This window comes from Cebus imitator, unplaced genomic scaffold (assembly GCF_001604975.1).
Source record: "Cebus imitator isolate Cc_AM_T3 unplaced genomic scaffold, Cebus_imitator-1.0 Scaffold767, whole genome shotgun sequence".
Taxonomy (NCBI): domain Eukaryota; kingdom Metazoa; phylum Chordata; class Mammalia; order Primates; family Cebidae; genus Cebus; species Cebus imitator.
This window is the reverse complement of record NW_016108082.1, coordinates 186,587-201,297: the sequence shown is the minus strand read 5'-3', so window position 1 is coordinate 201,297 and position 14,711 is coordinate 186,587. Positions and strand designations below refer to the sequence as shown.

At 41.2% G+C, this 14,711-nt stretch overlaps 1 protein-coding gene across 1 annotated transcript in view; it reads left to right on the top strand.

The window, feature by feature from the left end:
* The first annotated feature begins 1,599 nt into the window (after positions 1 to 1,599).
* PABPC1 (poly(A) binding protein cytoplasmic 1) overlaps positions 1,600 to 14,711 on the top strand; it is a 21,656-nt gene continuing 8,544 nt past the window's right edge. Inside the window, exons 1-7 of the mRNA XM_037735274.1 lie at positions 1,600 to 2,704; positions 5,828 to 6,021; positions 6,218 to 6,333; positions 8,835 to 8,974; positions 11,393 to 11,487; positions 11,755 to 11,892; positions 12,084 to 12,179. Coding sequence (XP_037591202.1) covers positions 2,512 to 2,704; positions 5,828 to 6,021; positions 6,218 to 6,333; positions 8,835 to 8,974; positions 11,393 to 11,487; positions 11,755 to 11,892; positions 12,084 to 12,179 — 972 coding nt within the window. The 5' untranslated portion in view covers positions 1,600 to 2,511. The remainder of the gene's footprint in view (positions 2,705 to 5,827; positions 6,022 to 6,217; positions 6,334 to 8,834; positions 8,975 to 11,392; positions 11,488 to 11,754; positions 11,893 to 12,083; positions 12,180 to 14,711) is intronic.

The following is a 14,711-nucleotide window of genomic DNA, read 5'->3' as shown; positions in this document are numbered from 1 at the left end:
CTCGTGATCCACCCGCCTCGGCCTCCCACAGTGCTGAGATTACAGGCTTGAGCCACCGCGCCCGGCCAGAAGCTTAATTATTAATTAGACTTATTACTTGGAAGGCCGTCTTTTGAGATAGTTTATTTATTTATTTGAGATGGAGTCTCGCTATGTCGCCCAGGATGGAGTGTCGTGGTGCAATCCCAGTTCACTGCAACCTCCGCCTCTCCGGTTCAGGTGATTTGTTTCTCAGCTCCCGAGTAGGTGGGACTACAGGCAGGCACCACCACACCCGGCTACTTTTTGTATTTTTAGTAGAGACCGGGTTTCACCATGTTGGCCAGGCTGGTCTCAAACTCCTGACCTCAAGTGATCCGCGTGCCTCAGCCTCCCAAAGTGCTGTAATTACAGGAGTGAACCATCACATCCGGCCACATTTTATCTTCTAACAGGAGGAAAATAGTATTTATGTGGGATTACATTGGTTTATATTCTAATTAAATGAGAACAGATATAAAGTACTTATTCCACACCTAGCAATACAGTTGGCATAAAGTTTACTGAATTAAAGAATAAATTGGGCAATTATTTAACTTCTTTGAGACTGTTCCCCTAACAGTAAAATACAATTATTACTACTTGCTCCACCTCCCACACAAGATTGCTCTCGGGAACAAATGATAGTATGTTTACACGAGTGCTTTAAAAACTTAAAAGCACTTTACTACTTTCAAGTGGAATTTGTATGTTGATTTAACGTCATTCCTAGAGCCCGTATTTTTTTATGACTATCAATTCGTTAAATTTAGCATTTCTATTAAAGCCCACGACTGATGTGCAGAATTGTTTTAATCATTTATAATGACGTTGTTTCAGACTATTACCAATTTTGTCTGGTTCCAGGGCTGTGGTGCCATATAGTAATTGCAACAAACCCATACTTTCAGGAAAAAACATTCATTTTTCTCCACTTCTGGTTTCTATCGCAAAGAAACGTCTGGCAGAAGCAGCACGAATCAATGACTCTAGCCTAGCACTTTCAGAAGTGATCAAAGACCCCCAACACATCTATCTCAAAGCCACTTTGACCAACGACAACGTCCAATGTAGACACAGAGGAGGGTTTGGCTGAAAAAACAGATGAGGAGAAACCGGGGGGGGGGGGGGGGGGGGGGCCCTCCCTTCTTTCTCCCTCCCCCCACCGGGAGCTCTGCGGGGCGGTGCCGGAGTCCAGCGCGCAGGACGGTTGGGGGTCCCGCAGCGGGTGGCCAGGACCCGCGGCCAGTTGGGGTCAGCGAGCTCAGCGTCCGTTGAGGACTCCAGCTCCCAGCAGGCACCGCTTCTGAGGCCGACGCGCGTGGCGGCGCTGCCCGCTGGGACTCGTAGTGCGGTCCCGGTAGGAGAGATCTGGGAGCCACCCCGGCTCCACCTACGCACGTTTCGGAAACCGGGTCCGGAGGGGACCACGCCGGCTCACTAGTGCCCGGCGTCCCTCGGAGCGGGAGTGAGGGGAGCGGGGCCGGCCGCGGCTGGAAGAGGCCCCCGGCAGACGGGCACGTGGGAGGTGGTTAGAGCGGAGGAACCCGGAAGCCCCTTGCACCGCCCACCGCCGCGGTGAGGGGTTAACGCTCCTCTGGGTGGAGGCGGGGGCGGGCGTGGCTGGAGGCGGGCGTGGCTGGAGGCGGGGTCGTCCCAGCCGACGCCTCCGAGGACCGCCCGCGAGCCACCCTCCCCCTCCCCCACGGGCGCGACGCAGCTCGAGCTTGCTTCCCGGGCCGCGGCGCGTGCGCAAAAGCCCCGCCCATCCGTCCCGGCCCCACCCCCACACCACAGCCTCCGCCGCCGCCGCCACCTCTCCCTTCCTCTCTGCTCTTTTCTCCTCCTGTTTTCTCTTCCCTCCTCCCCCTCGTCTCCGCGTCTCCTCCTCCGCCGGCGCTGACGCTCGCGTAGGGCCCTGGCGTCAGACGCGCAGGGGCGGGGCAAGTGCAGCGGGGGGTATAAGTAGAGGGTACAGGAGGCGGTGCTTCCCCTTCTCCCCGGCGGTTAGTGCTGAGAGTGCGGAGTGTGTGCTCCGGGCTCGGAACACACATTTATTATTAAAAAATCCAAAAAAAATCTAAAAAAATCTTTAAAAAAACCCAAAAAAATTTACAAAAATTCCGCGTCTCCCCCGCCGGAGACTTTTATTTTTTTTCTTCCTCTTTTATAAAATAACCCGGTGAAGCAGCGGAGACCGACCCGCCCGCCCGCGGCCCCGCAGCAGCTCCAAGAAGGAACCAAGAGACCGAGGCCTTCCCGCTGCCTGGACCCGACATCGCCACCCTCGCTCCCCGCCCGCAGCCGGCAGTCGGCGGCAGCGGATCGACCCAGTTCTGCGGCCGTTGAGTAGTTTTCGATTCCGGTTGATTTTTGTCCCTCTGCGCTTGCCCCCGCTCCCCTCCCCCCGGCTCCGGCCCCCGGCCCCGGCACTCGCTCTCTTCTTCTCACGGAAAGGTCGCGGCCTGTGGCCCTGCGGGCAGCCGTGCCGAGATGAACCCCAGCGCCCCCAGCTACCCCATGGCCTCGCTCTACGTGGGGGACCTCCACCCCGACGTGACCGAGGCGATGCTCTACGAGAAGTTCAGCCCGGCCGGGCCCATCCTTTCCATCCGGGTCTGCAGGGACATGATCACCCGCCGCTCCTTGGGCTACGCGTATGTGAACTTCCAGCAGCCGGCTGACGGTGAGCGCCGGGTTCAGCGTGCGGGCGGGCGGCCGAGCGGCCATGAGGCTCGGGCGGTGTCGGCGGGCGGGATAGGCCGGCGGGCCCGGGGCCCGGGGCGGGGGGCGGGAGGGCATGTCACCCCGCGACAGCCGGCGGGAAGGCGCCGGGGCTCCCGGAGCCGCCTTCCGGGAGCCTGCGGGGACCCACGCTGCCGGCAGCCGCACGCCCGGCTACTTCCTCCTTTGCTTTGCGACCATTTTCTCGGCCTCAAACGCTCTCAAACTTTAGGGTGATGACGCGCCGGGAGGGTGGGTGAGATTCGGTTCTTTCGCGGCGCTCCCGCCAGTGGCCCTGGGATTCTGGGGCGTCAAGCGCCGAGCTCCCTTCGCGACTAAGAGGTGGAGGCGCTCCCACCACCCGGAGCTCCTGCTGGCCCCCTAGCCTGGGGAGGAAGTGCGACTCGGTGCTCGAAAAATACCACGTGTTGAACCCTGTAACCTCGCAGGCCCAAGGCCTGCTCCTGCTCCTGGCCCAGTCGCCTGGGGGAGCCACCAGGCCTTAGAATAAAGTTCCGGTGACAATGTGTGGTGTGGTGGTCCTCAGGCTTGTGAGTCCACTCTCCAGAACTCATCAGTGACTGATGGAGGTAGCAATGGAATTTACCGGAGACATTGCATTGGGGGTTTCCCCTAGGTTAAGCATTTCCTAACATTAAAAGGGCAGGGGAGGAGGAAGGGATGTAGGTTCTAACCACTTTGAAGGCCAGTTTTCTCAGGCAACTTAAACCATCTTTAGTCAAATTTTATCTTAGATTCACAATACTGACAGTTTTCAAGTGTATTATTTGTTACCTTCTGAAATAGTTCCTGTCGTTTTGAGGGACTTTTCTTTATAGAATAGATTAGCCAGTTTTGGCTATAAAATGTTGCTTTAGTGTAATACCAACTAACCATTCTTATCTGTAGCACTCAAGTAGTTAAAGTTTCTCTTATTTTTAAAAGTGGCCCATGATACTTGTAAATCTTGGGAAATGACTGAGTACAAATAACGGAGATTAAATTGAGCTTGAAATTTTTGGGGGAATGCAGCTAACTGTGCTTTTATTTTGAAGTTAAACAGTTAACAAAACACAATTTTGTAAATAATATCTATGGTCTGTTGAGTTGTTAGGATTTTAGATCAATTGGCTTTGAGAAGTCAGCTTCATTCCATTTTACAGCCCAATTTTACCTTTTTCCCCCTACAGTCCAGCCGCTTGAATAGGTGTCAAATAATTGGAATATGAAGAATTCATTTTTATTTTAGTAGGAAAGCCTTAAGGGTGGAATTTAAACTTCTATTCCGTTCATTCAGTAGAACTTTGGTTACTGATCAGCTCTTGACTGTGTAAAATTCATACTGATTTTGGAAGCAAAATACTGAGTGACAACAGTCAGAAGTTGTAAAACTGCACTGCAGGTTTCCTGTCCTTTTTTGCTCTGTAAGCAGTAACTCCAGATGTCACTTTGTAACAATTCTTGTCAACTTTAGGCACGATGTGTCAATGCTTGTCAGATGGGGGTAGATAACTTTGGGGCAAGTTATCACAATCTGAGTAGTCGGAGAGAAAATGTGAATGAATTCTAGAGACCATAAAATGATAACTTGAAAGTGTTACTCTTCCTCAGCTTAACGTATTTAAATCCAAAAAACAATTTTTAAATTTCTTGGGATTCGAAAAGTTAAACTGCAGGTTGTCGAGGTTACAGTGTACAATATATATTATCAGTCTGTATCAGTAGACCAGTACCCTAAGTACTCAGAAGAAGATGGTAGGTTTCCATTTTCCATTTTATCTAGTTTCTGTATGTACAGTTTACCATCCTTCCAATTAATTACTTAAGTGGCTTTCTTGTTCTTATTTTTTAAATAAAACTTATTGCTATACTGATAGGCAGAACAGTTTCTGAAAGTGACCATTATTCAACTTCATCTGAAGAGGTGACTCATTGAAAAATAGCTGAAGCAAAGTCAGCTAAAAAAAAAAAAAAATAGGGAAGCTGAGTAGGTGTGGTCAATTGATAATGAGCTAACAGCTGATTATCGCTATATTCTAAAAGCTGGAACTTTCATTTATAAAAAACAGTTGACTGGAAAATTCATCCTGTCAATAATTTCAAATGTATATTGGCATGGAATTTGTAGAAATTGTTTCAGGCCTTAAAAAGGGACCGTTTACCTCTCTTCCAGGACTATTCTTTACTTAAGGATGTGTTATTTCATTTAGAGCCTTTAATGGTACCAGGTATACATAATAATTCAGTCCTTCATAGATCCTGAAATTGTAAATTTTGAAATTTTCTAGCACTATTCAGAAATAACTAAATCAGTTGTTAAGTAAATCAGTGATCTAAGGTGAAATTGATTTTATGTGTCAAGAAAACATTAATAGTGATTTCTGAATATTGCAGACCTAATGTTTTTAAAATTCTGTGATTATGAAACCAAGTATGTCCAACTTTAGCTTTTGAAAGCATGATTCAAATCTTGGTCTAGCCTTTCATTTTTTTATAGGGTAATAGGAAGTTGTGCCATGAATCACTTGAAATCTCCCCTTCCCCTGATAATTCAGAAACTTTCGTTTTTTAGGAAATGGACTAGTTTTCGTATAATATTGTTAGTCATTAGCAATGAAATGACCAATTTTAGCAAGTAGTTGGGAAGAAGTTAAAATATTTAAATCTGTAAACTATATTCAGCTTGTGGAAAAATCTATTGCTAATAATGTCTTTTATATTCCTCATTAAACGAATTGTATGTGAAGGAATCTGGATTTTATGTTAACTAGGAACAAAAGATCCTTTTAGATTTCATGGCAATTAAGGCAAGAGATTACTTCAAGAATTCATTAATTATTGGCAATATAGCATCTTTTTATATATGAGAATTTTTTAGGCTTCGGGTGTTTGTCTTTGCTTTCTACAACTTAGGTCACACACCAGTATGTGATACTTGAAAGGCCTAGCCATCTTGAAGCTTAAAGAGGAAGTGTAAACTGTGAGACCATGTGTCCACCCACTCCACTCACCATAGTTTATATAATGTTAAGTAGCCAGCAAAAATTTTGAACTAATATTGACTCTGAAAATGTCTTTCCTGCAGCGGAGCGTGCTTTGGACACCATGAATTTTGATGTTATAAAGGGCAAGCCAGTACGCATCATGTGGTCTCAGCGTGATCCATCACTTCGAAAAAGTGGAGTGGGCAACATATTCATTAAAAATCTGGACAAATCCATTGATAATAAAGCATTGTATGATACATTTTCTGCTTTTGGTAACATCCTTTCATGTAAGGTAAGCCAAAAAATGTCCGGTAAACATGTTTACATTGTTGAGCTACTTTTAGTTTAGTGCTTGAAATAGGAGCTATGCTGTAATGGATATCTTTATTTCACAAATACCCAGGTTAGGTGGCTAACAGATTCTCTCAACACTAACAAATGTTAAATCAATAGCAAATAAAGAAAAACAGGTATGCATTTTTCCCTAGGTGGTTTGTGATGAAAATGGTTCCAAGGGCTATGGATTTGTACACTTTGAGACGCAGGAAGCAGCTGAAAGAGCTATTGAAAAAATGAATGGAATGCTCCTAAATGATCGCAAAGTGTAAGTATAAATATCTAGAATCTTATTTTTAATAGTTCCAAATCCATTCATTTTAAAAGTTAATATATTTTGTCAGAGAAAAGTTAGATACACATAAGATAAAAGAATAAAAATATTTTAAAGATTAACAACAAAAAAGAAAAGTTAATATAGTTGTATTCAAGAGTGAAGATTAATAAGCTAATCTTGATTTTATAATTGAATTTTCTACACATTAAGTATAACATACAAATAACAGGCTTAATGTAATTGATCAACGTTCAAACCAAAAGGAAAACAGAAGATAGGTAAACAGGAATATGAAGGTTTTTCAAAATGAGTGCATTAGTGAAAAATTAGGAATCCAGACAAACCTAATATTCATAATTCCTGAGGTAGTGGTAAAATTAGTTCATTTTATAGGTGAGAAAACTCAAAATAATTGCTTTTATGTACTGTTAATACATATGATCTGGGATATACACCCAGTATGAATTCAGAGCCCACGCTTTCTGCTGATACTGCTGCAATTTATTGATGGAAGTATAAAAATAAGTAGAATTAAATCAGGTTTTCAGGGTTTATCTGTCCTGAAGTATACTTAATTTTTCTTGAAATATACTAATTTTTAAAAGTTGTAAGTTTTAAAGTTAATGTCACTGATAAAACCTTTTGCATAAGGCTGTTTCTACTAGTTCACAGATTTTTTTTCCTGCTGCTGAGATGTTTCTGCAAAAACAATTTTTCTGATTTGTCAAAGGAATGGCAAATCTTAAATCTTTTTATCCCTAATGCCGGTGGATTACACAATCTAGGCAGATTCAGCAGTAAGGTCATGATTTGTGCATGTAAATGATCTGTGCATTCTTGTTGCTGTGTAAATGGCAATGATGGTATGCACATTAGATTTGGTTCTTAAGAGAACTACATAACTCTTGAATGTGTGTTAGATGCATTAAGATCTAAGTCAATTCTATGATTAAAGAAAGACCTTGTAACACCCATACAAGTCAGTAAGAAAACCAGCAACTCCTCAATAATGAGCAATCTTTACCAAAGCTAATTCTTATAGATAGTCTTTAAATTGAGAGACATACAGCATTATAGAACTCACAAATGCTTGTCAGCAGTGCTTTAGGAAGAAAGAAAACAAGCCCAACACTGGCAGGATCCAGGAAAGAATGATATACTGCTGTTTTGATATAACCCTTTTGGAAATTTATAACTGTCCTAAGCACAAACACACAAAGTGCCTTTCATAAAGTTACAGCTTTACTGCAGTGTGCCTTTATTCCCAGCTACTGGTAAGCTGAGGCAGGATGCTTGTGCCAAGGCTCTAGTGGGCTGTGAATAGCTGTTAAACTCCAGCCAGGGCAAAATAGCAAGAGCATGTCTCTTAAAAAGTTGCAGCATTATTAACAAAGCAGAAAGTGATGCTTACAATAAAATAAGCTCTCATTGAGAATATTTATGAAACTAACAGCATGGTGAAGATCAACCATATTTTGTGGGGCAAAAAGTAAATTATTTTTATTTTATTTTTTAGTTCCAAAGCTAGTTTAGAGATAAGGAGATTTAGATGATTAGGATGAGATTATGGAAGATGGTTTTTCCTTCTCCTTTGCTGCTTATTAAATTATGCTGTGACACGTGCTACTTTTTTTTCCTTCGGTGATCCTTTTTTTTTTTTGTTTGTTTGTTTGTTTGTTTGTTTGTTTTATTTAAGACGTGGTCTCGTTCTGTTGCCCAGGCTGGAGTGCAGTGGTGCAATCTCAGCTTACTGCAATCCTCCGCCTCCTGGGTTTAAGCGATTCTCATGCTTTAGCCTCCCAAGTAGCTGGGATTACAGGCATGTACCCCTACACCCAGCTAATTTTTGTATTTTTAGTAGAGATGGAGTTTCACCATGTTGGCCAGGCTGATCTCGAATTCCGGGCCTCCAGTGATTGTCCCACCTTGGCCTCCTAAAGTGTTTGGATTACAGGTGTGAACCACTGTTCCTGGCCTAGTGATACTTGTTCTGAATTACTAATAAAAGGAAAAATTGAGTTTTAGTGTCATTTTGTTGAAAATGTACACTTAAGCGGGCTGTTCTATGTTAGAGTAAAGGATTGGGAAGTTTAAATTTTTATTCTAGGAGATGGCAGAGAAAGCATAAGGGCCACTTCGAAATGACAGCAGTGAAAGGTTTTTAATTTGATAGAGGTCTTTTTATTGGCATGGTACACATACATTTCCACTCATTTATATTGATGGGTGTCATCCCTTTAACCTTAGGTTAGCTAGAGAAGAGAGTAATATATATTAAAAGAAATGTTTCTTTTTTTGTGATTATAGTTAAGAGGTTTATATATGTCATGGTGTCATATCTTAAATTATAGCCCTATTTCTATTTTGTAGTGCGCTTTTTATTAGAGATTCTGAATATTCTCAGCAACAATAAGAAAACCAACCTAGAGGCTTAATTGAGCTGAACATCATAGAATAGAATCTAATTTTATAGTCCCTGTATATTTTACTAGATTTGTTGGACGATTTAAGTCTCGTAAAGAAAGAGAAGCTGAACTTGGAGCTAGGGCAAAAGAGTTCACCAATGTTTACATCAAGAATTTTGGAGAAGACATGGATGATGAGCGCCTTAAGGATCTCTTTGGCAAGTTTGGTAATGTGTCTGAATTAAATTTCTACACACACAGTTTGAATTATCAATGTTAATTTTAGCTAGTACTTTATATTTAAAAAGTCAATAAAATTAGACTTAAATGGTACTTTAAAAATATTTGTGGTTATTTGAATTAAGCTACTGGCTATCTATTATACTACAAAGTAGTATAATGCAAATAAATAGAATTCTATCCATGTTAAAGGTTAATAGCATTAGATTAGCACAATTAGGTATGACCGACTAGTTCAGATTTTTAAATATTTAACTACATCTGTAGTTAAATATTTAAAAATCTGAACTAGTCGGTCATACCTTATTGTGCTATGTGTGTATATATATATGTGTGTACATATATACACACGTATATATATGCATGCAATTAGAAACCCCTTGCCATCAGAGGCATACATTTGACACAGCCAGCCTATGGTGGAATGCAGTCTCATAGGACAGTAAAGCTGGCGAGTCTAAGTAACATCGTGTTTGTGCAGTTTGAAACAATGACTTTCAGAGATGAAGCAAAGAATCCAGATTTTTCAGTGATACTGCCTTGGGATTTAAAATACTTATTTCCTGCATTGAAAAATAACTTCATAAAACTTGAAACTAATGAAACACAAACCAGTCTTAGTTTAGGTAGGGGTGTAACAGATTTAAAAAATTTTAAATGTACATGCAGATGTTTTGCTTGACCCCACCCTTTGCATTTTTTGTTGAACTTAGAGGTGGCTTGCTTTTTTTAGTATGTCAAATAATAAAATAGGAAATCTAATACATTACTTATTTTTTTTGACAAGACCGCCCCGTCACCCAGGCTGGAGTGCAGTGTTGCCATCTTCACTCACTGTAACCTCTGCCTCCTGGGCTCAAATGATTTTCCTACTTCCACCTCAAGTAGCTGGGATTACAGGCGTGTGCCACCTTGCCTGGATAATTTTTATATTTTTAGTAGACACAGGGTTTCACCATGATGGCCAGGCTAGTCTCGAACTCCTGACCTCAAGTGATCCACCTGCCTTGGCCTCCCAAGGTGCTGGGATTACAGATGTGAGCCACTGCACCCAGCCAGGAAATCTAATACCTTCATGTCATGCTAGCATGCCACATTGAGCCCTCCACTACTTAAGCAAAAAAATACCATTTTGCTCAAAGATAATATAAAATGTAGAAGGTGATATCATGTTTCACATCTCACCCCAAATTGTCTTTAGCTACTGCCTTTTATATCAGCTGTTGTGCTTCTTAACATCTTTTAATTAGAAGCTATTTTCTGGGCTGGGTGCAGTAATCTCAGCACTTTGGGAGGCCAAGGTGGGCGGATCACCTGAGGTCAGGAGTTCACTACCAGCCTGGCCATGATGGTGAAACTCCGTCTTTTTAAAAAAAAAAAAAAAAAGCTATTTCTAAAAGTTGATGTTGAATACCTACCCCATGAATAATGCTATATAAGTTGACCACAAATATGTAAATATATCAGATATTTTCTTGACTTTGGCCTCAGAAGAGAGGCACATTCAGAAGAAAATCTGACTTTGCCCATACACCTTCTAAATTTCTGTAATTGAATGTGATTTTTAACCTTTTCTGCCCCACTTGCCTGAGATACCGCTTGCCTCAGTTACCTGTCTCTCACTTTAGAGGGAGTTGGGGGAAAACATGTCTTCAGAAATAAATGCTTCTTCCTCCAGGTAATTCACCTGTGTCTTTTTTTTTTTTTTTAAATTCTTTTCCTTCTGTCTTTCAAATTCCTAAATCACCTGTCTTACCAAAGAGTCCAACCATGTATTCCCTCCACTCCCTATTGAAGGTGGTCCAAAGCTTAATAAATGCTTGTTTCTTAATATAAAGAAAATCAAATTGGTCTGGCACAGTGACTCATACCTGTAACCCCAGCGTTTAGGGAGGTGAAGGAAGGAAGATCACTTGACGCCACAAGTTTGAGATCAGCTTGGGCAACATAGCAAGATCCTATCTCTACAAAGAATAAATTAGCCAGGCAAGGTGGTATGTTGGCCTTTAGTCCCAGCTACTTGGGAAGTTGAGGCAGGAAGATCACTTGAGCCCAGGAATTGAGGTTAAAGTGAGCTATTCATTATGCCACTACATTCTAGTCTGGGCAATGGAATGAGATAGTATCTTTAGAGAAGAAAAGGGGAGAAAGGATTCTTACTTCAATAGGAGGAGGAATCCAGGGGAGAGAAGAAGGTATTAACTTTCTTAATAATAAAGAATCTTCAAGTAGAAAAGTACATCTACCTGGGGCATAGAAGGCTGGGAGGGAGGAATCAATTTACGGAGTTTTGAAATTTTTTTATCTCATTTTTTAAATGACTTTGTTTTTGTATGTTGAGATTTGAAATGTATAACGTAAATGTTATAAGGAATATCATTGATTTACTTAAAACAATTTTTTAGGGCCTGCTTTAAGTGTGAAAGTAATGACTGATGAAAGTGGAAAATCCAAAGGATTTGGATTTGTAAGCTTTGAAAGGCATGAAGATGCACAGAAAGTAAGTGGTTTGTATTCAGGAGGAAGGAGGTACAAATTTGAGTTGTTCTTGTGTTGAAGTTAATGTACATACTATTTTACATGTTTTTATATTTTCAGTTATTTGCATTTTATGCATTAGCTTTGAGAGCATAAATTGGTAGCTTATATTGGCCCAAAACCTTGAGGTTTTGGAACAGCTTTTGTGACTTAACAAATTCATCTTAACTGTTAATGAACTTTTAATGAAAAGTTTTTGTGATTTTTTTTGTTTGTTTGTTTTTGGAAGGCTGTGGATGAGATGAATGGAAAGGAGCTCAATGGAAAACAAATTTATGTTGGTCGAGCTCAGAAAAAGGTGGAACGGCAGACGGAACTTAAACGCAAATTTGAACAGATGAAGCAAGATAGGATCACCAGATACCAGGTTCATTTTTAATTGAACAAGCAAAATAAGACAGGGATGAGGAATCCTATTTTACGTTCATTTCAGTTACTGCCAGGTAACTGGAGGGTTTGAGAGGGGATAGGAGAAGAAACATGGGATAAAATAATAGGAGATATGCTTAGGTACAACCATGGTTTTCTTTTTCTATAATTTTCTTTTCTTCTTTTTAGGGTGTTAATCTTTATGTGAAAAATCTTGATGATGGTATTGATGATGAACGTCTCCGTAAAGAGTTTTCTCCATTTGGTACAATCACTAGTGCAAAGGTAAGAGAGCAATATGGTGTATTTTTTTGAGATTCATGCATGTGGATATATGTATATAAAAATTCATACATGTGGATATATGTATAAAATTTTGCATTTTAATACAGCCACTAGAGAGGTGTTTGCTTCATTACTTCTAAAACTTACATTCACATTTGAAGTAGTTGTGGCCTAATGGTTAACTTGTAAATGGTAAGTTCTGAACCCTTTGCTAGGGAAGGGTATGTTTGACCATTGTTACTCTCACATGATTTGCTCTATTCCAACAACTAGTTACTTTACTGGTTAAAGAAAGCAATTTATTAATCGTTACTATAGTTCTGATCTGTTCTTTTTTACAATTCATTCTAAATAGTCAAACCCCAGTTCCTTCTCCTGCCCCCTAGCAGTAAGGATAGAGATCATATTTCCTTTTACTTGAAGTCAGAGATTTAAGAAACAAACAGTAGTATTCTGGTACAGATTCTGAAATGTTGATTTAAGAACTTCTGGATGTTTTTCTCTAGTGTCTGTGGGCCAAGAGTTACTCTGTATGTGAAGCTTTGTGCATGTGTAATTTTGCTGGGGTGGGAGAATAGTACATAGGAAAAATGACAACTCAGCTGGAATGACGCTGTGGCTGGCCTTTCTAGTCAGCTTTTCCTGGCAAGTCCAAGGAAGCTTCTGTGAGAGTGAGGAAGTGTTAGAGGAAAGGTGGATTAGTACAAGTAAAATTCAAGTGCCATGGTTGTCTTGTGTTTCAGACTGCTTTTGTACGAGTACTTGCAGTATGGTTAAATTTATTCCTGAAAGTTTTCATCTTCAGTGTGTTCCCTGAAAGTTATTTTAGTGTTGTGTATCAGTTTATTTTGAATGTATGAAGCATGCGTGTTTTTCTGTTTCTTGAGATAGGATCTCACTATGTTGCCCAGGTTGGAGTGCAGTGGCATGGCACAATCACAGCTCACTGCAGCCTCAGCCTCTTCTGGGCTTAAGCCAAGCCCGTCCAACCCACTGCTTGCAGGTCACATGCGGCCCAAGACTGCTTTTAATGCAGCCCAACACAGTCTTGATCTTATGAAGAGTTTTTTTTTTTTTTTTTTTTTTGGAGATGGACTCTGGCTCTGTCACCTGGGCTGAATACAGTGACGCGATCTCGCCTCACTGCAACCTTCTCCTCTGGAGTTCAAGTGATTCTCCCGCCTCAGCTTTCCAGCTGGGATTGCAGATGCCCTCCACTATGCCTAGCTAATTTTTTGTATTTTTAGTAGAGAAGGGGTTTCATCATGTTGACCGTGCTGGTCTTGGAACTCCTGACTTTGTGATTTGCCCATCTCACCCTCCCAAAGTGCTGGCATTATAGACGTGAGCCACTGCACCCTGCCAATTTTACATTTTTTAAGCTGATCAGCTTTATTGTTAGTGTATTTTGTGTGCGGCCCACCATAATGATTCTTCAGTGTGGCCCAGGGAATCCAAAAGGTTGGCCACCCCTGGTAAGCGATCCTCCCACCTCAGGGACTGGCCTAGCCCAGCAAATTCTTTTAAGTTTTTTGTGGAGACAAGGTCTCCCTATGTTATGGTCTCAAGTGATCGTCTGGCCAGCATGATTTTCAAATGAGAATCTTTTATTAAGTCTTTTTAAAAGTTTTATTTAGAGACAGGTTATGAGACTGACTAATTTTTGTATTTTTGGTAGAGACAGGGTTTCACCATTTTCCCCAGGCTGATCTCAAACTTGTGGCTTCAAGTGATCTCCTGGGTTCAAGTGATCCACCTGCCTTAGGCTCCCAAAGTGCCAGGATTATAGGCATGAGCCACTGGGCCCAGCCTATTAAGTTTTTTTGAAAGTCCTTTGTGGATTACATCACTCACTGTTTTCAGGGAGGAGAAAAAGTTGGCAAGAACTTATTCTGGAGGAGGAGGTCATTATGTTAATTTAATAATGCTTGCTGAAAAAAACATTTATCAATTAAGACAAGGGTATAAATTGAAAAGTGACTGCTCCATTCTTCATTTTCGGTCTGCAGAGGGAGTTGGGTTTGGGTATCCTGAATTTTCCATACTGTTCAAACACAAAACAGATTTTAGAAAACGAGGTCATACTGCACATATTCTGATTGCCTTTTCACTTAAAGTCAGATCTAGATATGTATTTATTTCTGGTAGTTTTTAAATCAAGGGCTGAATATTCATGATGTATACACATACCCCCACCATAATTTTACTGTACCTGTATCGAAACATTTGGGTTGCTTTGCATATTTATTTCCAGTGTTAAAATTTATTGCTGCAATGCGTCTTGCATCTAAATTTCTAGAACTGGAATTCCTGTCTAGTGGTAATGTGTATTCAAAATTGAGACAACCAAATTGTCCAAAATGGATGAACAAATTTCTGCTGGTCTAAACAGATTTGTCAGTTAGGTAGAAACTAGTATTTCTTCTCTCCAAATGTGGACTTTTAAAAAAAATTTAGTGATACACTTTCATGTGTTTACTAGTTTCACCTTTTCTTTGTGTATTTTTGTATTTTTATATTGGGTTTGTCTGT